Source organism: Apus apus, chromosome 1, assembly GCF_020740795.1.
Source record: "Apus apus isolate bApuApu2 chromosome 1, bApuApu2.pri.cur, whole genome shotgun sequence".
Classification (NCBI taxonomy): Eukaryota; Metazoa; Chordata; class Aves; order Apodiformes; family Apodidae; genus Apus; species Apus apus.
Window position 1 is genome coordinate 139,087,843 of NC_067282.1, and position 25,056 is coordinate 139,112,898.

General features: G+C 38.7%; 1 protein-coding gene across 5 annotated transcripts in view; it reads left to right on the forward strand.

Moving 5' to 3' along the window:
• Window positions 1-22,247, forward strand: part of LMO3 (LIM domain only 3) — a 60,068-nt gene extending 37,821 nt beyond the window's left edge. For all 5 annotated transcript variants that reach the window (XM_051644045.1, XM_051644042.1, XM_051644043.1 and 2 more), the window contains 2 exons: window positions 12,595-12,720; window positions 21,568-22,247. In XM_051644045.1, the coding sequence (XP_051500005.1) occupies window positions 12,595-12,720; window positions 21,568-21,673 (232 nt within the window). In that variant the 3' untranslated portion in view covers window positions 21,674-22,247. The remainder of the gene's footprint in view (window positions 1-12,594; window positions 12,721-21,567) is intronic.
• Window positions 22,248-25,056: the final 2,809 nt, after the last annotated feature.

Consider the following 25,056-nt stretch of genomic DNA (forward strand, 5'->3'; position numbering starts at 1 on the left):
AGGTGGGCACATTTGCTGCTTTTAGGAAAGCTGAGGAGCAGCAATTAACTGGCACAGGCAGCCCTCTGAAGGGGCGCAGGCTCCACTCCTGTAATACATCCCTTTCTTAATGTGACTTGATGTAGATAGAACGGGGGCCTCTCAGGTGTGAAAAGCCCTGCTGCTCCTGGCTTGGAGTGGCCTCCAGACAGCGATTTGGCGACGTCAATCTAGTCATGCTTGATTTGGACACTTAACGCAGTAAAGCAGGATCCCTCTCCCCCTGATCAACTTCTCAATTAGCAAGCTGTCTCCTGTAACGGCCTTGTTTCACAATCCCGCCGGGCCCCTTCAGGGGTCATTAGGGTGAGAAAACTCCAGTGCCAAGCTCCAGCTCTAGCAAAGGCGAGGGGAGTGAAGAGATTTCCTAAATACATATAACCCTTTTTCAAGTTGTTTGCTTTCATGGGATTGATTCGTGGCACATTAAGAAGCTTAAGACTTCGGTATCTTCTTTAAACTGCTCACCTTATCGCCTTTACAGCTGACAGTTTCCTGACAGCCGGCGTGTAAGCAGAGATAGCTAGTAGGTTAGTACACACATATATATTATATAGGAATATTACATGCACTGCTTGGTATTTTCTGCTTAAAAAGGGGACGAGGGGAGCTTTTCTTTTGTAGTCTCTGCAGTTTGGGTTCAAGAGCAGCCACTGTGAACAGCCACTAATTTTAACGGCAGATCTGGAGAGGCATACAGGGGGTGCTGATACCCAGCTGCAGTCAGTGTAAAATAATAAATAGGCAAATTTATGCCCTGGTCTCCCAAATTTCTTTCCTTTTGTTATTAGGGAGCAAACTATTGTTACATTAAATATTCAAACTACACAAAATCTCAAGGGCTTTCCTTTCCCACAATGTGTTACCAGTACTCATGCATATGAAGAACAGTAACCCATATACAAACGGCACCTTTTTTAATGAGCAATATATGTCAACATGACACCTTCTTATGAAATGCAGCTTTTTAGGTTCTGCCTTTGTGGATGTAATAATTGAGATGTTTCTAATATATGCAGTTACATTACCTGCTCATTGTTTGCCATTTTGTTCCTCTCCTAACTTTATACTATTTATAATGCTTCTAGCATTTGCCTCAATTCATACTCAGTTTTATTTAATTAGAAATATAATTTTCTGCTACATTAATTATAAATTTGAGTGAGAAGTTGGTACAAAATTTCCTCAAGCATTCTTTTTAGAAGAAGAACAAAAATCACAGGGAGTGTGGAAGAAAATATAAAACCAGACGCAGGTGTAAAAACATTGATACCTTAAAACCTAAGCAATTTAATAGATACATTGTAGGAAAAAAAATATTTATAATTATTGAATTATTGAATCTTCATTATTTTTGTGCAATAGTTATCATAACAACTGGGTTGATGCCAGAAAAATGTCATGGTGATCTGTCTCAGAATCTGATACATTTTGAAAGCATACTTTTAGAACCAGTCCCCAAATATGCTGAAATCTGAGTTTTGAAAACTGTCTTATTTTTAAATCATCATTTTAATGTTTATATTTTGCTTGAATTTTTTTTTTCCCCAAAGCCATAATGTTTTCGTGAATGTGTGCATGATATATAGATACCAGGAATGCATATGCATGCAGAAGGCAATGTATATAGTGTATGTGCTTCTTCAAAGTATCCCAATGCTTTGATTTGTAACTGTTTAAGGTTTTACTTAAAATTCTGAACACTGTGCAGAGCACAGCCATTTCAATGGAATACTTCAAATAGTAAGTCCTAAAGGTGACACAACAAAGGAAATACCTTAGATACTGAGGCTTTTATTTATAAAGGAAATGCTCACAGAGTCCAATGAAGGAAAACTTTACCTGTTTCCATTTCTATGGGAAGAGCAGTTCTATTAAACCACTGCTTTGTTGCATGAATTTGCAAGTGCATCATGTGATTTGTAAGAGCAGAATGAAATATTTGCATGCCATCTAATGGATTGATGCACATTTTTCCTTATTTCTAAGCATTTTGCTTATTGCGAAAGAAAGAAAGAAAGAAAGAAAGAAAGAAAGAAAGAAAGAAAGAAAGAAAGAAAGAAAGAAAGAAAGAAAGAAAGAAAGAAAGAAAGAAAGAAAGAAAGAAAGAAAGGAAGGAAGGAAGGAAGGAAGGAAGGAAGGAAGGAAGGAAGGAAGGAAGGAAGGAAGGAAGGAAGGAAGGAAGGAAGGAAGGAAGGAAGGAAGGAAGGAAGGAAGGAAGGAAGGAAGGAAGGAAGGAAGGAAGGAAGGAAGGAAGGAAGGAAGGAAGGAAGGAAGGAAGGAAGGAAGGAAGGATCTTTTTACTCACCTAGCAGCACTCATCTTACAGTGGTTTTTAGAAAAGAGAAATACAGGGCAAGAAATTTTGTGTTGTATAGTGGTGAAAACATTACTCTGTTCCTTGTTATTCTCTGCCGTGGAACTCTTTTGCTATTTTCATTTTGCACACATGCCTCCACACATGCACACGCACGCACTCACACCTAGTTTAGATCTGCAAGCAATTTTACAGAAAGCAGGTGTCTGGTAGTCTGAGTATCATATATCTGAATGTCATTCTTGGGCAAATGCTTATGTCAGTGAGTAGCTGCTATAAATATGTTTATATTTTTCATAGTAGCTATCAGTCAGGGCTTGTAAGGTACTTTTGCACACCAAGTTTCCTGTTGTCCATGTAAAGACTGGAAAACTGAGTGGCAAAGGGGGCATACTTTCACAGGACCACTTAGCAAGGCAGCACAGGGACCAGGGATGGAGACTTCTTTTCCCTGCTGTAAACATGGGCTCACACTCCCTACCGACTGCCATCGTGAACCTCTTAATGTAAAAAAAAAATAAAAATGACAGTACCTCAGCATCCCTAGCAGCCCGTTTGACAACCGCTGGACTCAGCACACCTCAGCTCAACAGAACCAGACTGGCACAAGGGGCCAGGGCTCTGCCGAGGCACAGTGATACACCTGCTCAGGAAACGTTGCCAGTTTGGGCCTCACAATGCCACATACCATCTTCTGTCTGTTATATGCATGCTCTTTTACAGCTTGCACCATAGCTTTCATTCTCTGCCAGAATCTCCTGGGTGATTCCCACAAGCAGTGAGGTTTCTGGTCTCAGGATCATCACCTCAGAAAAAGTAATTCTTCCCACACATTTGTTGTATTCCTAGATACATATCTCCTAGCAAAACAAGATGTGGAAACACGATAAGAACCTTGTGGCTGTACTTCCTACCTAAGCACGTCTTTGCCTACAGCATCATGGCATGAAAGAGCCTGCTAATCATTCTTAAATGTTCATTACTGTAGATCTTCTCCTAGAATATACTTCTCACCTTGAATGACCCATGTGTTGAATATTAACTAAGGGAACCCACGATAGTAAGTCTGTCATGATGCCGGCTTTTTTTTTCCTCTCCAACTCTTAAAAGCCTTTTATTGTAGGACTGCTTAAGGCATTCTTCAATTAGCATGTTCTGTATTGTGGCTGGAACAGCTGTTTACCATTTAATAAAGCATGGCATAATTTATTTTCAGAGTCTAGCAACCATCTTTGCTATTACACCAGGGGAGAAACACAGTAACTGCATTGTTCACAGCACTGATGAAAGAGCTATGGACTTTGTTATATGACCTCATAGAACTATTAGCTTACCCCCCACTTCTATTTCAATATGTATTTACCTGACAGTCTGTGCGTTGATTTCTTACCCAGTGGTTCTACATTCTCAGTCACCTCTGGGACAAAATAAAAAATGTCTATGTTTTATGTCTGTTGCATTAGGTAGCTAATTATATATTTGTACCTTAATTTCCTTCCCTTCCCCCATCTCCAGGGGCAAACTCCCTTATGCACCACTTAGACCTTTTCTCCTTAGACATTGGAGAAACAATAGTGTTGTTGGGAAATGGTAGATGCTTGCCCACTGCTTACTAGGGGCTTTCTGTTCGTCTAGGTCCTTTTCTTCCTAGATCCCTCCTTCCCTGTTTAGGTCCTTCTGGGGGGTATGAATCTGAAACACACCTTAGAAGAATCTCTGTTAGGTTTTGTTTCCTCTGCAGCAATATGGACCTATATGTAGTTGTAGGGCAAGTGAAAAACTCCCCACAACCATGTTGCAGGTGACACTGGTTCCCTGCTAGGAGGGACTACAGGTCACCTGCACCACCTGACCTGTATGGTGTTACCACAAGGACAGATGGCAGGTGAGCATGACTGTTCCGTAGGCACTGCAGTGAAGGTCATTCCTGAGGGTCCCTCACCTCCAGCCTGTTCCCAGCAATCTTGTTGGTCTTGTCGATTTATCGATGAACCAGCTTCGAGAGATCATTCCTTCAGGTAAGAAAAAGGGAGGCAGCAAATAGAGCTCAGCACTGCTTTGTTCCAACCAAAATGTACAGGTACAGCCTTGTGTGATATCCATATCATGCAGTGCATGGCACAAACCTCTAAACTAGCTTCCAGATCTGGAAACAGTGTAGATGCATCTAAGCGGCAATGCAAGCAGCTAGTTAGCTGAGACGTGAACTTAATTAGCCGCAGTGGAGTGTTACACAGACATAGTCGCAGCGCTTGGCGACCCTGAACTGCACCATTATCTGCACCTATTAACTGCACCTATCCCCAGGCTGGGAACCAGCTTGGGATACTGCATTCTTACTCTTATTTGAGCTGGGGCATTACATTTGGTTTTAAGTTCCTTGAGTTTGACAATGAAAATATGTCAGCTGGGTATCTGCACATTTTTAGATTCAGCCTGTGCATGTAGATGGATTTATATGTGTGATTTAAAGTAAAGCATGTGTAGAAAGATGAAGTTTATATGGTTGCTTTGTAGAAACGGATGTAATATTGATGTTGACTTTACTGGTAGAAGTTTAAGGATGTCACAATGCATGAGTGGTGGTGCAAAGCAGAGCCCTGAGTGCATTGGGAGGTCATTTTTAACTTGAATTGATTTCCAAAATATCAGGCATAGATCATTGTGTGCTGTGCACAATCATCCTTGCTTTTCATCTGAGTCAATCAGAATGGTTAAAGAAAATTTAAAACGATACAATATTGTAGCTTGATTAAAAGCAGATAGTAAATTAGGCCAGAATACTCCTCAAAATTGCATTTTAGCTTTAAACTGAAAGTTTGATGATCTGACTGCATGACTGAAGGGACAGGGTAGCAGACTGTGACATAAATGATGTAGCTATATTTGCTCCTAGGATGAACAAGGGTTTTTTAAAGTTGTGTGATTTAGGCTTCAGAGTTAACACTCCATTGACCAAACAACAAAATTCCCACCTCTCAGAGCTTTTTCAAACTACAGATTTAGAAAAGCGGTATTACATCAGCAATCTCTGGTCATGCTTCAGATTTTTCAAGCCCAAATTAAGGCTGGTAAGACTTACTTGAAATGAAGGCTTAGATTGTTTCACAGAACACAAATAACCTAATTAGGGAAGGATATAGAAGTAAATCTATATTTTGTTTTGAATGTCTGGTTTGGAGGTATTCGAAAATTGAATCCATCCGTGTTAACTTTACATAAAGAATTCTTTCATGCAGTCTGCAGAGAAGAAAAAAAAGGCTCAGTTTCATGAACTTCAGCAGGCGCTGGCCAGAGTTTGGCAAATACTTTGCTCCAGACAGATGGAACAAACTGGAATTCTGCACTGAGGGCAAGAGCTCAGCTACATTAAACTACAATCCACAGTGATGAGGGCAGTACATGAACCCCGGGTGCAAAGACAAAAAAAAACCCTCTTTGCATTAACTATTGGACTTCAGCTTACATGTAATGATTTTCATTACATGCAATTATAGTTGTCTACAGTGGAACGGTGTGAGAAATAGCAGCTTCACCTCAGAGGGGTTTGCACCTGCTGTCTTCAGTATGCTGTTCGTGCTGCAGACACACAAGTGCTAAACGTCACACACAGCCCAGCCAAAGCCAGATGTGATTTCGCACATACCCAGGTTAGCTAAACCTGAAAGCAAAACACACTCAGACAAGTAGCATGTCGCTGTGCAGCAGGGCTACAACCATGCTTTACTGTTGCCTTTCAATCTGCCTGGAATCCAGCTACCAACTTAAATTTTTAGTAGCAAAGGCTCGAGAGATGTTCCACAGCTCACCCTCAGCAAAGTGGAGCTCCAAGCTGCACATGTTGGATACCCTTAAAAACGGTGTTAGGAATATCAGCATACTTCCAACATCAAGTTCATTCTTCAGTGTCTGAGTTTGCTTTTAACATGAAATGAAGGTTACTGAGGTGAAAAAGGTTGCTCTGCTCTAGTCTGGCAAAACTAACCCTGTTTTCACAGCATGACCAAACAAGGCAAACACTGAATCAGCCTTTCATTTTAGTAGATGTTTAAACAAGCTTCAGCAACTGTGTTTGAATGCCTTCCGTAACACTCTAAAACTAACTGGACTGTTTTGCTTGACTTTTTCTTCATCTTTTCATGCAGTACCTAAAATCAGGAACAAGGCTTTCAGCTAAATTGGATAGGCATGTTCTCTAACTGCTCTCATGTTATGACACTTGTGATTTTACATTTTCTGATATAATTCAGCACCACCAAGGGAGCGGAGCTCTCATAGAAATCTGGTTGCCTCACCTGCAGCTGGTGAGTGCTGGGTCAATACTTTGATCTGTTGAGCATCCTGGTTTGCAACTTTGTAACGTTCCCCTCTTTTGACACCCCAGTTTTGTCAAGAAGAGGTTTAAAAGAAAGGGACTTAGAGAAGGCCATATAAGCAGAAACACGGATACAGGAGAGAATCCAGACTTGTTTCAACCATTTTCTCCTGTGTTCAGCTTTTTCCTCACCTTTTTCCTTTGTTTCTAAGGAGTGTCCGTTTTACTGGCCCCCACTCATTACTGAAGCAGAGTTAATTCAAGCAGAGTCACCAGAAGTCTTTTACTGGATACTAGTGAGAGTGAATCACAGAATCACAGAATCCTAGGGGTTGGAAGGGACCTTGAAAGATCATCTAGTCCCAGAATGGGAACTCTCTGCATTTCTCCTGTACTTGCATGGTTTAACTTCAGTAGGCAAACCATGGCAGCTTCTCCTCTCCCCTTGGCTAGAAGGTGGTTTCATTTTCATTGAGCTTTTAGAAAGCTGTTCCAGGGAACAGAGGCTGGGTGGGACTGAAGCGAGTTTTCCAGGCATTCATAAAAATGCATGTGGGACAAATTTACCTGCTTCCTTTCCTCTAAAATTTGACAGGGAAACTTTTCAAAAATATCTTGTGGGAAGCAAGAATATAGATTATTTCAAGCCAGTAGTACTTGTATCCTTAGAAATGTTTAAGAAATCTCCGTCTAATAATCTAAATAAAACTCAGCATGTAAAAATTCCACGTTCTCTAAAACTATGATTTTCAATATGCTTTGTAATCTAGATCCTTAGATAATTTTTTTTTCTCTCTCATTAAGTTTTAGATTCTTTTATGTGGTCTTATGCTTCTCCAAATAACATCTTATGCTGTCTGAAATATTTGCTAAGGGCCAAATTCTGCCTTTCAGTGGATACATACTGCTTGAATTGAAATACTGAAAAATACACAAACCTACTAGGAAAAGAAAGCTGATTGTCTATTTCAGTAAATGTCTGATTACATTTAAAATGGTGTGTGCGTATTATTTTGATCCCTCATGCACTGTGAAGAACTAAGGTTTTAAAGTAGCACTTCAATTTTTTATAGAAACTGTATCTAGCAAGGATATTACAGTGTGAAGATTAGGTCTCACCTCCTTGTAACAAATAAATTGAGACCAAAATTAAGTGAGTTGCCAGGGTCACCCACTCAGTTAGTGGTGAAAGCAGGTTTAGAACTCAGCTCCCATATATACAATATTTTTTCCATAATGAACCTAGTTAACCCAGTAGTGAGAATGAGGAGAAAAAAAATAGTTTGAAGCCATGTGAAACTATCTGTAATTACTGTGCCACAGGAGAAATTCCATTTAACGTCTGCTTTGTCCCTCCTGAATCTCAAGATGGTTTTCCTCCTTCACTTTCCATTGGGTAAACAGACATTTTGTCCTTCTACTGGAAACCCAGATGTCTTATCCAAATCATGCAACATTTTAATATAAAATTAAAGTAGGCAAAAGAGTGCTTTTGGCAGCAAATCAATGGATCTTACAGGGGACAGTTTTCAAACAAGAACAGCAAAAAGGAGGAAGCCTCTGGGAGCAGCTGTAACCAGCAACATTGGGTCCTAAATCTTGTGAAAGTCCCATGTAAATTGGCAGGGAATTATGGCTCACATCAGTTTCATCTTGGTGCATATGCAATTCTGCCTAACGGTGCAGTTGTGTGATGGGACATTTCCAAACTAATGATGAGAACCAGGTGCCCCCCTCAGGGCCTCACTGTAAAAGTAGATGGAAATTGGTGTTAATGTGGTTAAATCGGGTCCCTCTAGAAAGCACATGCCTCATAAGTGCCGTATAGTTTAGTCACTGTCTCGACACTTTTGCGTATGCATCCACACTTCCTTTCCTCTCTTTTTCTTGTCCTTCCCCTCCCAACTTTTTCCCTTTTCTCAGTACTTGAATTTCAGGTTTATGTTTAGTAAACCTACCAAAGTAGAATCAATAGCCTGGTGCTTAAATGCACTTTTTGCTGTTCAAAATGTCACGTTTGGGTTTGTTTGTAGAAGGGTTTCTGCATGTCTATAATTTTTTAGCTCTGTGCAGGATGTTCTGTACCAGTCAAATCCATTAAGAATGAAAGCTTTTGCTGTGGCTGCTTGTTCTAATCTCGGTTGTTGTATGTATGATATAAATACAGAATTTCAGATGTTGATTCCGAATATCAAGAGAAAATATCTTTCCCGGTACTTTAAAACTTTCCCATCCTTTCTTCCTACATGAAATCAGTAAGGAATGGTTTTCTAATCTGCTGAGGTACCTAGGGTGTCGTCTAAGTACCTGTAAGTACATGTGAAAGGAGTCAGTTTAAACATTCTCTTACCACAGAGAAAATGGTAAATAAAGTACATAATGGTACCAGGCAGTTGTGTGTACTATTTAGAAATTAAATCTTTGCTGCTTTTTTGGTAAAACAGACAAAGCAAGAGACCATAGCTTGGTGCATCAGCTCCAGCTAGGAGCCTGCCAAGAAACCATGTCTTCTCTCCACTAGTAGAATTCATATGTTTTAGAAGCTTGTTTGTGCAAAAGATTTGAAGAGAGGAGGAAAACAAATTGGCATATGGAGAGCTGAGTGCACATACTCCTGTGCAAAGGAGTACATGAAGGTGGCTCCTGACTGGTCTCTTGATCCTTGGACAAAACTGAGGAGAAAGTCTAACAAATGCATCGTTTTGCAGTAAATTAGATCAGATTTCCGCATCTCCGCACTCAGTCTGTGAGCTGACAGTTCAGTAAAATGTTCCCTTGTAAGGTTCGCCCTCTTAGGAAAAGGGGCAATAATTCATCATTAGAATTTCAGAGTCCAGGTGTAGATGAAAACTGATGGAGCCTCCAGCGAGGCAGGGAAAGTGCACAGAAGAAGAAAATTTTATCTGAAGCCTAATTCCCTGGTTACAGCAGAGAATAATTAAGATAATATTGCTTCAAGAGTTCTTTAATGATTAAAAATCACATATGCAGAATCCATAAATTGGAGGGCAACAAATTGGAAGGATACAGCATCGGAGATCTGTTTTGTGCACGTTGTAGTGGGAAGCACACCGGTGGCACAACAGCAGCCCTGGCAGCCACAGGAGACCAGGCCCATTCCAAGGACTTTGTTTAGATGCAACAAATCATTTGTCTGTTATTAACCCAGAGCTTGTAATTATGCAGATTGCCATAGATTTTCCTGGGCCTGGAAGTGAGATTGAGGGTTGTTCACACTATAGCAGGCAGCTCAGGGCTGGCCATGCATTACTGAACTTGCCACATTTATCATGTTGACTGATGGCAGCAGAAGCAGGTCTCAGGTCCCAGTGGTTAATGTAGTGGGTAATTAACTGTCATTTGCCTAGTAATAGGCTGATGATCAATGGTTTGTGTGGAAACAAATTCTAATCAGGTAGCTGATAAATGCTCAGGGAGCGAGAGCAATTGAAATTGGGGGAAACTATGTCCAGAATTTCAAAATGGCATTGTGGGGTTTTTATTATTATTATTAATGGGGAAAAACTATGTTCTTCTTATAAACAGCTTTATCCAAAATTAAGAATAGCTAATATAAATCTTACACGTTTGTTTTGTATGTGGTGGGGAAGAATTAACAGCGAGGAAGGCCTCCTTCCCTCTAAGTAATTGAAAAATTTTAATATATCTGGTGCTTAGCTGAAGCAGCTTCTGTGGGGGTCTCTTATTTCTCGACTGTGTAAATCTGCACATAGTGGACTCTGGTGTCGTAAATCTCCATCCTTTGCTGTGCGGAATGACAATCCCAAATTGTTTCACTGGTCTGCGACACGCAAACTACGATTCTAGCTGTAATGGATTTCCGATTCCTCATACACACAGACAAGCCCCTGCAAAGAGGTGGCTTCGGAAGGTGACACAGCCTGTCCCTCACCCTCTCTCCAGCAAAGGGGCCTGGGCTGTGTCTCAAGTGTTGAGTTGTTGCACGTAAGCTACCTGAGCAAGGAGGTGCTGGCTGTCCCTCCACACTGAGCCTGGAGGCTGTGGGACTGTTCTCATGTTCATGATTAAGTGTTGCTGTCGTAGAGCCTTAGAGTCTGACTTACCATTCACCATACAGAGTAACAGGACTATGTAACTACAGTCCTTACTCCCTATCTTTTGCAGCCTGATATGCCTTCCTAGCACAACTACATTGTCATCATCTTCTACATAGATGTGAAGAAAAGCAGAGCTGGGCTTTTGGTTGGTGGATTTAATCTTTTCTAATGCAAAGCCAGCCAACAGCTGTGGACGGCAACTGAGTCTTGTGTCCTTAGAGATGAGGAATGAAAGTCTGAGTGAGATTTGGATAACCTCAGCAAAACCCCATGCATGGTGGAGACAGAGCTGGAACAGAATGTTTTAAAAAGGAGTATTTATAATATTTAAAAATAATCTATAATTTTAGTAATCAGACTTAACAGAACTGATGGTTGACTTTTGAGTGATTGCAACAAGAGCTGATGAGGGTGGCCTTGTCCCAGCACTTCTCCTGATGATCACAGTAACCAACATTTCAGACAGGAGAAAAAGGTTCACAACTTTTAAAAAACAGAACAAAACAAAAACGAGGCATGTATTATGTAGGCAGCACACCTTAAGTAGAAGCAGAAGGTAAAAGGATTTGGAATTAAGTAAGCTTGTTGGTAACCCATGAAATTCAGTAAAATGGAGGGCTGTGATTAAAAAACTGCATTCATTTTTATGTTACCAAACTGAATTTTCTAAAGAGCACCTTTGAATTCATTAGTTCAGAACTGCTTTTAATTTGGTGTTTCCCTTGGGAGCCATTATATTTTTCTGCTGTCAGCCTGATGTTGAGGAAAAAAAGAAAACTGGCAGATGTGGTGTTTTCATCTAGTGTGCTTCATAGTTAAAAACAGCATTAAATGCTATGCACAAGCAGAGCATTACTTTTAATAATCCATCACAACTATCAAGTAGTTTAAATAAACTTAGTTTCAAAGATTTCTGCCATGTAGAGCTAACATATTTTTTCTTGTTCATTATAATCCTTCTATGTTACAAAATGATGCATACATGATTTTTTTTTTATTTATTTATTTTTTTTTTTGTAATACACCCACTTGAAAAGTATTGAAAAATCTGTAACAAAGAGAATTTTTTAAAAAAAACATATAGATGTCTGGCAAAACCAGCATTTCATATTGTTCTTACAGTATTTTATACTTCTACTTCTGATGTGACTATATATAGTTTACAGCCTCATTTACTTTAATGTGCTACCTGAATAACATAATCATAGCAATAACTATGGTATAGGGTTGTAAGGTGCATGAACCACTAATGCTTTCTGATGATTTAAATGACTTGTTCATAAAATGTTCTTTTAATAATAGTGGTAAAGCTTTTAGCACTAGATGTCAAAAATGCGAAGAATATTGGCTTTCTCAAGTGTTATTTCTTTTCTAGCTAAAGTGTGTTTTAATAATAAATAGCACCAAAAGCCAAGGTTATGTGACTCCCATCTGTATGGCAGGATCCAAGCAGAAGACTCTACCCACCTATGCAAACAGCTTGACCCCTGCCTGCCCAGTTATGCAACGTCCCTAATGTGTTTACTGTTTCTTTGTTTAGTTTAACAAGATGTTTCTTTTATCAAGAAAGGTCAGTATAACCTGCAGAAGAAGAATAGCATCACAATAGGTGCAATATTTGTCCATCACTGCTTCATAAAGCTCTCTCTGGCCAAAAGGACTATGCCTTTGTATTGTAAATTGGCCAGACTACCAAAGACCAGCTTTTCCAAAAGGAGGTGTGCTGGGAAGTCAATCAAAGGCCAAGAAACTGCTGGGGGGGGGGGGAAAGGAAGATAAAAAAAGAAAATGTGGTTCTCTTTTCAGTTAAATCTCCAGGAATATATTTCTTTCTGTATCTCCAGGTTATTTGGCGTTACAGGAAACTGTGCTGCCTGCAGTAAGCTCATACCTGCTTTTGAGATGGTGATGAGAGCAAAGGATAATGTTTATCACCTGGATTGTTTTGCATGTCAACTTTGTAATCAGAGGTAAGAGAATTTCTTGAGTCTGTTCCCTAAGCTAAGTGCTAATTCGGCACCGGTGCAGACATACATTCAAGTGAGGAGGAAACATCTACCAATAGTAGAAACTCAAGAGTGAGAGTAAGACCTGAATACTTTTCCAGATACAGATGATACAGAAGGTCTTTCATGACCTTGGATAGAAAACTTTTTGTTCCTCAATTCTCATATCAATAAACAAGAATAATGTTACTTCCTTTCCTTCAAAAGGCTGTCAAGTTTAATTAGTATATATTTATAAAGGACTTTGAGATCCTTTTCTGCAGAAGAGCATAGCAGTACCATTTGTCATTATTGCATTACTTTCACTTTAATTCTTCATTTTTATCACACGTATTACTCTTAAAGTACACGTTGTTTCTTCCTGTTGCCAGAACTGTATTAACTGAAATTTAGAAGATGTTACTCCCACCATTCTCTATGTAGCAGCATTGGACTTGTTATGCCATATTTTTATTTCCATATCCTAACTGTAGGCCATAAAAATCTCAAAGATCCAAACCTGACACTTTCATGTTACAGTTATAGAACAAATGCAAAAAATGGTAAAATTGTAACAACCGAATTTTCCAGAGGTGAATACAGTTAGATTTATAGCAACACCATTCAGAGTGGTGGCCAAATCCTGTCAGAGATTTCACTGAATTCTATTTCTGACTCCACAAGAGTTGCTAGCAGTTATGCCAGTGACTTTTATGAGGTCTAGGAAATAAGATAACCAATAATGTCCGCTCCTTAATGTACCTATTATGTTTTTTTTTTCAGTTATTACATTATTCTACTGAGAGTTTTATAGCATTTTTTGTTTGGTTTGGTTTTTTGTTTGTGGGGTTTTTTTTCACTTTCAGGTGGGAAGAAATATGAGATACACATTTCTAGGGAATCAGAAAAAATTGGGAAGATAATAGTCTAACACAACAAAGTTAGTTAGAGCTCTAAGTAAGCTTTGCTAACTCACCTTGTCTTACAGTGTATTATTTGGTAACACTGTAGTAATTTAAAAATCAAACCTCCCTAAAGAACCATAAAATGTACAGCTGCTAATAAGTGTAGCACACTACAATTATGCTCTTTAAAAAAAAGGCAAATTGACCTTTTTCATCATGTTGCATGGGAAATTAAAATACCAGGCAAGTAATAACCACTGCTTAAACCATATAATAATGCAAGGTAATTATAGGTTCTAATGCTATTTAAAGTCCTATATCAATTTTGTCTTGCCACAGAACTAAGAGGCTGTGTTCTGAGTAAGGCAGGCAGAGCCTCTGGTAGTATCTACCAAAGTAAGACACACATGCTCCTAGATTCTGTTTCTTAAACCCTTCACATCTCTGTTTTTTTTCAAACCACAATTCTAGTATCATTATTAAAGTGCCTAATATATTTCTGTTGTTCGCTTCATTTATTACATGCCATAATGGGGCTGCATATCTTTAGTGCTGGTTATGCACAATTAGCACTTAGTTATTGTCTTGTCACTTCAGCCCATACAAGACAAACTTCTTTAATGTAAGAAGTCAGCTAATCTTCATCAGTCAAGCAAAGCAGACAATGTTTGTTACCCTGAGTGCAAAAGATTTTCATCATAGTTAGCACTCTTGGATTTGAGGAAGTGAACTTTCTTCCCCCCTGAAAGCAAAGCTGTTGTGATAATTTTTAATATTCCTCTTTTACCATTACGAGCGTGAACTAATGTACAATTTCACTTTACAGCTAATATACATCATACTATGCCCTAGGGCCACTGATCCCCTGGAAAAGTGCTGTTAGGTGCTTCTGAAACAGAGCTTTCTTGGAACATTTAATAATTCTTAGCCTTGTAATTTCTGAGCCTTCAATCTAGTCTCTTATTTGATTTGTACTTTGCATGCAGTTTGGGCAAAGGGTTGCTGAAATAGTCTTACAAGAGTCTTAGGCGGGGAACAAAAGAATTGATTTACCTGAAGTACAGTCTGGTTCATCTAGTCAAAACAGAGCAGTTCCAAAAGTTTAAAAGAATTTCAGAAATTCTCGAAGTGAGCCTAATCCTGATTAGATTGCAATAGTTCTCAAGGAGCCTAATAATATAGACTGCCTGTAGGGTACCTTTCTTCCTCACAATTTGACACTAGTGGTAATCAGAAGAATTAATTTTATTGTTTTTTATAATAAATCCTAATGAATGCATGTTCCAACTTAGCTTTTTGTGGGTCCTATGGCAAAGCATCCTATTGAATACACTCTCTCATTATTAAATAGCTGTAAATCTTTTGTTTCTCAGTACTCATATAACAACAAAAAGTAGAAACACTATGACCCATCTCCTGACCCATCACCAATTTTAGATTTTTTTCTATCTGCTATGAAACCTCTTTTTCTTTTTTATTCAACTGAATAATCTTGTCAGTTACCATGCCATTAATAATTTCTGTTGCCCTTCTCAAAATCCTTTTTTCTTCTTCTAGTTAAGCTAATCAAAACCAAACAGCAGATTCTGAGAGAGTATGAGTTTATAACATAGCAGTTTAATATTCCTTCTTTATTTCTGGCTGCCCCTTTGTATCCAAAATACTGCTGTTGAGATTAGTTTTAGGTTATTCCCTTTCACTGCAGTCACTATCCCTAATGTGGAATTTACTTATTTAAGAGAATATTCTTATTTACAAACATATCAGATATATCCAAAACCCACCAATGGAGGTAGAAAGGCCCACCAGCTATTAAAAGATGTGTTGTTTGACCTTATTCCCCATCTTCACATTCTATTCCCCTATTAAATTTTAAATCATTTGGGTAATTCTTTATGCTGATGCAACTACAACATAGCTGGAGTACTACCAGAGAGTATCTAATGCTTTGCCTTTGCCAATACTGAATTTCTCCTAATGTTTCATGGTTGCACCTTCCAGTGCCTTCTACCTTCCAAGCTAGCTAATTATATGGACTCACACCACACTGATACTTGGGGCAGCCCCTTCTTTGGGCTTACTGTTTTATGACCCTCATATTCCTGCCCTCTAAGTAGTTGGTTCTGATCCTGGCCCAGGTGAGAGGGGCCTGTCCATTTTTGCTTAGTGCTTTTTAGGAAAGGTTCTGTGATTTTTCTGATACTATTTATAACTGAAGTTTTTAATAATCTTCAGTGTTTGTTGCATTATTTTTTAGTATCTATAGCTCACTATGTAGCTCAAGCCTCAGTGTGGATTCTAGTTAGACCCCTTGATTTCAGGAGACTTTGTTTGGGCCATGAACTTGATCTCTGAACTAACTCAGTAGGTGCTTGTCCTGTTCTGTTGGCCTCCTGGAGACTAGAGTTTCAGAGTCAGAAGAAAAACACATTGTCTCACATTCTAGGAACACAGACTGTAGATAGGACTGTAGACACAGGACTGAAAGAGATTTCCTGAGCCACTGAGCCTAGTCCCCTGGTGTCAAATCACACTGTCTTGTATTTTCCCTTTCATAAAGCTATTCGGCTCTAGGATCTAATTGCTCCATCTGGCCAGTTTTTGACATATTTTCCCTTTTTTTTCTTGAAACTGATGCTTAAAGCTGTAGGGATTTTGTGAATATTAATCTCTGCTCCTAGCCTAAAGGTTTTAGCATCCCCTTATCTTTCATGTCTCTGTCCAGCTTACTCCTAATTTGAAGTTTTTCCATCTCCTAAATACACCCAGAGCTTAGCGACAGTCATCTTAATGGTGTGAGTGCTCCCCTTTCTTTGTAAACATATTAAGCTTCTCCTCAGAAGCACTTCACCTCACATTGGCAATAGCCCCAATACAGTTGACTTCTGTAGAGCATTTAAAGGGAAAAAAATTGAAACAACTGGAAAAATAAACTTGTAAACAGACACTGCCTTTCACACTTTGTCAGATTGCATGTGTGTGACTAGCAAAATGGAGTGGAAAATCTTGTGAGTGGGCTCAGCTGTATCTTTGCTTGACACTTTTGACTACAGTGATGATCTCAGCCTGCCTTTGGCTTTCCTTTACCACTTTCCAGAGTTTCAGTGTCCTTCCTTTCACTCTCTGTCGGCTGCTTGAGCAGCTTGTTCCATCCTTTGCGATATTTTCTCTCTGCCATCTGAAGTCAGTTCAGGGTATGGTTTAAATTCCCCATCTGCTGTCACTGAGGAGTGTTTAAATCCACTGTTCTATCCTTCTATCAGAAACAGCCTTTATTTTAATGGGAACTGGACTCAAAACGGTTATATAGTCATTCAAATCACAGCCCTGATGTAGCTGTAAACACTTACCTCTAGTATAAACTGCAAAATGCCCACACAATGCTGCCTTTGTTCTCTGTCAAGTGGGGTGTTTGGTTGGGGTTGGAAATGCAATGCCAGGGACATCCTTATTTCAAAACATAAGAGTTTTATGTGAGTGTTCATTTTATAAATTATGAAGACCTGCCTGCTGCTTATTTTCATGGAGTGTCTCTAAATTTAAAATAAAAATTAATATATGCCAGCTTTTAAAGAAATTAGTAAATAAAAAGCACACTAAGTTGAGGTTCTTTGTTTTAAGTTGAACTAGGATTCTCTGTGTGTATATATATATTACATCGTACTGGTAAAAATGTACAAAATCAGGCACAGCTCCCACTTTCCCTCTTAGTAACCATAGGTGTGGACTGATGAACTGCGTTGTAAAAAAAGTGGCTTTGTTCTCTTGGTGATTCATGTAGATTAACATTCATTTGGAAACTCAAAGGAGCCTTTAAAATAAGAGGGAAAGTCAAAGTTATGTCACTGAATGCACAAAGCAAAGTAGAAAGGTGTGCTTGGGGTAAGTCGGAGCTTTTTTATCCTAGTGGAAATCAACTAAATGCTTCCAGATTTTGTTTCTTTCTACACCCACAAGGATCCAGCATTACCAGAGGAGGCACTTCACACACAGCCATCTTTGTTCACAGCACTATTTCTTTCGCTTTCTTAAGAATTCTTCGGTACCTTGACACATGTCCTGTACATCAGAGAAGATGACAGACAGCAGTGAGATCTCTACATATCAGTTCTGAACAATGAAACAGCTATTTCTCCAAATGGAAGTTTTAAACTTCTTGTGATTAGCCTAGGCACACCTTCCCCTTCCAAACAAGGTGATAACAGAGGTCATTTTGTAATATAAATGGCCTTCCTTTCGCCATTGTAAAATACGACAGGGGTTCTAGGATGTAGGTTAATTATAATGGTCATTCTACTAATGTCACGGTCATGTCAAAAGTAGTATTAACAATTTCTGGTGGTAAATCCAATCTGGCATGTTAATGCAGGCTATTGTATCTTTTTCCTTGTTCATCTTGCATGCCTATTAAATAAATTGGGTGAGGGTTTCAGGGAAGGCTGAAGACTACCATCTGCCTGCTAGAAGAATAATAGTCTTGCCTCATTATATACTCCAAACCCAGTGGCATCTCAATATGTTCCTTGACTACATTTGATACACATGCCCAAATTGTGCCCTGATTTACATCTTATGCCAATTCAATTAAAAAAACCACTTGCCAGAGGTGGAAGACTAGGCTTGCATTTACCCTTCCATTAAAAAGCTGAGGCAAGTTTAAATCCTAGAGTGTGCAAAACCAGTTTGAAGTATTTGCAAGGTTTAGCTCTTTGACTTCAGAAGAGGCTAAATCTACTTTTGAGAGTCAAATAAGGTTGAAAGTCTGGATGGACAGAATTTGTCCAGCCATCTAATTGCCTGGTCTCCTTTTACTTAGAAGCTAGCATGCCACCTTTAAATGTTTTTCACCTAGTGCTTATTTCTTGTCACCTAATTAGTGCATAATTCACACATTCAATACCCAGGGGCACATGCAAGCCTCACAGTCAGTCTTTGCCAATGTGTTTCATTCACTGAACTTGCACAATACAAAAACAGTTGCAGAATTTGGATTATAAGTATCTCAAGTAACAGGTTACCTACCCCCCAAGGCACAGAGGGTCACCCCTCAGCATGCAGACGCAGCCCCAGAGGAACCCAGAAGGTGTCTTACCATGCAGACAGACCCCCCACCCCACAGGTTATCATGCAGCCAAGCATGTCTAGACAGGCCACTGGCAGCCTTTCCACAAGACAGCTGTACACTTGGAAGGTAAATGATTTGTGGAACTGTGTAAGTTTAAAGCCACTCATGCATAAAGCTGTCAAATGCCATGTAGACATAGGTAGAGCATTTCTGGCTCGACATATTAACACAGCAAAAGCAAAATGCAGACACTTTCTATTGGGAAAGGCATCCTGACTCCCTTGTGTAACTAGTGTAGTTTAATTCAAACCGTGGCACTTCTCTGAGGCCTGAGAAACAAAATTCTTCAGCCAGGATTTTGATGCAAGCAATATTGCAAGAATTCATATACGAAAGAATCGTCATGTGTGTGAATTGCACTCCAGGAGTGTATTTTTCTTTTACTGAATATTTTAAACAAATTAATTGATTATGTTCTGTATTAAGCTGGAACACAAAGGAACACGGAGCTGAATAACATTTACAGTTTAGAGTTAGTGCTTCTGGCATTGCTGGCCAGATGTCTCCCACTCAGTCCTCATCAGTAATCTTTGGCCTAACTGTAATGGAGGGACTGAGTTGTCACAATACGTAACTTCCCCTGCTGTAGTCCACATTAGTCTCTATGTTCTTTTGGGAGAAACTAAGTAGGACTTTATTTATTTATTTATTTACTTACTTACTTACTTACTTACTCAAAGCATTAATTCTTTGGGGAAAAACCTACTTTTTACATATTAGCGCTAGTAAAGACTCCTTTACCTGATCTGGTTGTCAGCATTGTTGTCCATGGACAAAAATACCAAGGATGGAAGCTACAGAAGCTACTGAAGAACTTGTTTGCTTCAAGAATTCTGCATTTCAACACATCTATTCAAAATACTTTTGTGTTGTTAGTACCCTAATATACCAAGATTGCAGTGGGAATTACAGCAGGAACCTGTAAATTCTGTAAAAGCATCTTGACCATAAGTAAGTTAAAGATTTCGGAATCATTCCATAATCTCTGTTTTCAATCAGCAGCAGCAGGGAGTAATCTATAGAAAAAAGGGAAAAAAAGTTTTTTTTAAAAAAGTCTTCAAATAAACAAACCCATTTTCCTTTAAGAGCAGAGCTAATTCTTTTCAATCCACTTTTTTATTACACTATTTTCCCTCTATCTATTTAGCTAGCATAAGGATAAATTTCCAAAGCTACCCAGTTGGAAAATAAATGGGTTCACTGTTTGTCTAGCATTCCAATCTTCACAAATGTAAATCAGTCCAACTGCTACTCATTTAAACCTCCAACTTCACAAAACATTAAAGGACTGCTTTCAATACACAATTTAATCTGTGACAATTCACCAAGATTTCTGCTTGAACATCATTAGAAATTGACTATCTGATAAAGAGACACCACTATCAGAGTTCAGGCGGGTCAACCTGTGTCATTTACGTAGTTTTACTGGGTCAACTACAGCAGGCACCACTATTTGAAGGTTAAATTGTTACAATTAAATACATATACAGCTATTCCCATAGCTACTCTGCTGTTAAATCTACCGTAAACAACACAAGCATTTATATCTGACCTTAATTGTGCCCAAGATGTCACCATTTGGAAATTATACAAAAAAGGACATTATAATCCATTACACATTCAACAATACTTTATGTAGTGAGATCCATAATTAGCTGGTAGAAACTGATTTCATTTATTCACATCAATGTTAAGGGGTTCATTTAGGTTACTTTCTTTCATTTTAATTGGAATAATGTGAGCAGTGCCTCCCAATATATTTTATATAGCTGGAGAGTTCACTATAAACAAAGGCATGTAACCCTGCCAAGGCAGTCACTAGGGAAACTCTTTTTCTATGCATTGGCCCTATTCACTTGCTCCCTAAGTACCTTCCAGAAGACTGGCTTTGTCGGGGGAGAAGGGCTGGGGGGGTGTCGGTGAAGAGCCTTCTTGTATTCAAGCACATTGCTTTGCTGGGAAATTGTGCTTTACTGGGAGTTTGAAGCCAGCCATCCAGAAGCATTAACACTATTTTCCTGCTCATCAGAGAAAATAAAATGAAATATCTCAGTAGTGTTTTGTAGCAATCAAATCATTCTGATGCACCTAATAGTTTAACAAGGTAGATACACTGATACCACAAGAGAGAGTAGTTAGCGGAGTAACTAAATTTAAAACCAATTCCTAATGGAAAAAAGAAAAAGGTTTCTCTGCATACCTGCCTGTGTTGTCTCTAGTTTGCACTACAATGTATGTGAAGTTGTGTGTATGCTAGGAAGTGTTGTCAGAACCACCAGTTTAAATCAATTCTAAAATATCCAGCTGGAATATAACAAGAAATTCTCTCTGATACGTCTGCACAAGACTAATGTAATGTATCTCAGATGAGCTTGCTGCAGCATATGGTCATTTTGTATTCTTTCTGGTTTGTGTGAAAGCAGGACATTTACTTTTCACTCAACTCAGTAGCCTGGGGTATTTATTCTGTTTTATTTGTGTAATAGTGACCTGATCCAAGACTCCCACAGTCTTCAGTGGGCTTTGAATGAAATCTTTGGCTGGGGAAGCAAAAACGCTTGAATGCACCAGATTTTGTTGAAAGCACAGGATTAATTCTGATACCAGAGCAATTCCTCTGCTGGGCTTTCACATACGTGCACATGTGCCTGTGTGCGCTGCGACAGGCAGCAGAGGTGTGAGCGATGTGGTCGGTACGAGAAAATTGTGAATGCTTGTTGTGCAATCCCTACATGTGAGATCATATCACATTATTCACCCTGCAACTATCTTTCCTTTTTCCCTTTATTATTGTAATTTCAGATTTTGCGTTGGAGACAAATTTTTCCTGAAGAACAACATGATTCTGTGCCAGACAGACTATGAGGAGGGTTTAATGAAAGAAGGTTATGCACCCCAGGTTCGCTGATCTGATGCCACATCATTAAGAATACAAAGCACTATGTTCTTTTATCTTTTTTGCTCAACATGTATATAAGAAATGACACAGGAACCTACAGAATAGCATAGATATAGGGAGACAGAATGGTTGCGTGAAATAAAAGGCGGACTGAATCTGTATGTAGTGAAAATTGCTCCAGTTCAGAGTTGAATGTTAATTAAAAAGGTACTGTACATACAGCTGGATTCTTTTTTGCTTGCTTTTGGGGCTTTTGGTTTGTTTGGGTTTTTGTTTCTTTTTGTGTCATTTGGCATGAGATGTTTATTTTGGACTATTGTACATAAAGTATTGTAATATTTGAAGCACAAATGTAATACAGTTTTATTGTGTTACCATTTGTGTTCCTGTTTGCTTCTTTGTATTGTTGCATTTAGTACAATCAGTGTCTAAACTTACTGTATATTTATGCTTTCTGTATCTACCAGCTATTTTAAATGAGCTGTATCTTTCTAGTAAAAAGAATTAAAGAGCAAATCCCAACCATTATGCTACACTTAGAGCTTAAGAATACTGTTTACATTTAAACTATTTAGAAAACTAATAACTCTAGCAGCACCTGCTGCTAATGATGCTGTGGTTAAGGGTCTATCAGCACTTCTGTTGTAAGCCTCTATTTTTCAGGGGTTAAGCATCTGCTGTTTAATTGCCTAGATTTTCCTCAAAGAGCACTTTTATTTTACTACAAAATTTTGAAAAACAAATCTGACCGGTTTGGGATATATTATGAAAAGTGCAAAAGTTAATGATTTTGGGTGCTGCTTTTGTGCCCCTTAGGCATTAAAAATGCCTGGATTTCATTTTTAATTTAGCTGGAAATTAAGACCTAATGCAAACCAGTGCCTCTGGGTATTTAATTTTATATATATATATACATATATATAAAAAATATATGTTATTTTTCTGAAATGATTTGATTTTTGGTGAGAAGGAAAGGGAGAGAACTTCTGTTTATATACATTTAAAAATTATTAAAATTTGAGGGCATCCTCTCTCTCTTTCCTTTATCTTTTTTTTTTTCTTTTTTTCTTTTTCTTTTTCTTTTTTTTTTTCAATCAGGACTTAACTCCTAAAGTTTTTCTGGGTCTGTGTTCTCATCAAACCCTGGAAAAAAAAATGAAGGTAGAAGGCACTGTAAACAGCCCCCATCCCGAGAGTCTATTTACATTAAAGAAATTACCCCAAGCTGACACTATGAGAGTGACTGAAGGTAATTTATGTGCTGATGTAGATGGGATAGAACTTTGTAATAACAATACAGAAAGTGAGAACTACCACACTGGACTGTTCAAGTACTTTGCTGTCCATGACAACATCCTACAGGTTTTGTCCCATCAATACTGGCAATTAAAATCCTTTTTACTGAGGGGGAATCACTGCTGACAGATACTGTTGGCATTCAGTCCATCTTCTAGGAGAGATGGACCTCTGTTTTTAAAGCCATTAATTAACCTATTGCATCAGCAGGATGTCCCCAAGTGCTAATGCTCCTGAGAGAGTTTACCCGTGTTTGCCCAAGGAGAGAAGGATTAATGTTTAAAAAGTTTTTAAATGCATATTTAATTCTTCTCTCTTTGCCACTGCAATCTAGGTCACCAGGAAAACAATCTGCATTTAAAAACAGAACAAAACAAAAACACAGAAACAAATGCAAAAAAAATTAAGGGAAAAAAAAAAAATAAAAAAGAAAGAAAAAACCCACTATACCCTGCGTTGCTATAAAGCTGAGCTCTTGTTTTTATTTAGACTAAGAACCCTCACCTCTGGTCAAGCTGAGTGTTGTCCTTCCCTGCTCTTCCTGTCCTGTTGTGCAGTTTCCACATGTTTTTCCTGAGGATGGGGAAAGAAACATTGTAATGCAGTGGTGTAATTCCTTTAGTGTATGATTTGAAGTACACTGCACAGTGGCTTCATTTGGAAATTGATATTTAGTTCTAATTACTATTGTTATAGTGTGGTTTTGTTTCTGGCTGTGAACCCTTTTAAAAATAAGCATGGCTCACGGAACTTGACTTTGACTCATACAGGACCAGTAACAAATGCAACAACTCCTGCTAATTAGAGGAAATAGTTCCACATGTTTTTTCAAATTAAATTTAGCCCTGTTTTTTGGACTATCTTCCTTCCTAACCCTCAGAACAAAACTCTCTTCCACTCCCTTCCACAGTCCCTTCATGTCTTTGGAATAAAGAAGCAGTTCATGTCAGAGGCACTATTAGGCTCTTCCAGATCTACTTCAAATGCAATAAGCAAGTTGTCCTTTCCATGAAGGTGAGGATGTCCAGAAAAGCAAGAGTCATATTATCTCATTTTGATTCCAACTTCAGTTTTCTCCTCCAGCCTCTGTTGTCTTTCAGTCAGAAGCCAGAAAGACTCTTCTGCTTCCACCAGTAGACTACAGACTGGATAGAAAATCCCTAGTTCAGATATAGGGCTGGGGAACAGAAAAGAAGGGACTTTGGTTCTGTCTTTGACTTGCTGTAAGCTTGGGCAAGTAACTCAACTTCTCTGTGCCTCAGTTGCCCCTGTCTGCCAAATGGGGCTAATGCATATACTGCTTTTGTAAAGCATTTTTGCCTCTTCAGAAAACCAAGAGCTATGAGTGCAAATGTTACTAGGACATTCTGGAAGAAGCAGAGCATTTGTATGTGCAGTAGGTAACCACAGACCTAAGTTAGGAGAGCACCAAAACCAGCTAAGCCTGTGGAAGGTTTTTTTGGGGGATGAAGGCAGCTACACAATAATAGTGCTGTAAATGCTAAAGTGCTCTCTCATGACCACGAAGTGCCACTGCTCAGCTCCCTGTGGGGTAAATGAAGAGAGTGGAATGGGAAAATAGTGGCTTATTGTTTCATGCCATGTCACTCATATGTGCATGTGTGTGAGTTTTGTGATATATGCTCAAAATGGGGAAGAGGAGGGTAGTCCAGCTATGGAGAGAAAGTAGTACTACCATTCTATCAACCTTAATTGATGTAAGGATAAACAGATCTTGATGTGTTTGTTTGAAGTGCTGCAATGGTATGGCCTTGCATTGAGCACTTCAAGCTCATGTATCTTATTCACATACATATCTAAAACTTGTTTGTAGAAGATACAGTATAAGCTTAAATTTGAGATAGGCCAAAGACCAATAACACATTTTCCTGTGTCTCAAACTTCCATCTTGCCTGGCTGTGAAAACAGTAACTGGGAGTTGAAATATTTAATGGAAACATTTACAACTGGGATAAAGTATAATATCATCAGACAATATTGAAGAGAGATTATCTGCCAGGCCACTCTATTAAGTCTTTTTGACAGAGCCCTAGACCAGTCCTTTGGGTTGCTTTTAGCTATTTAGCTTACGTTTT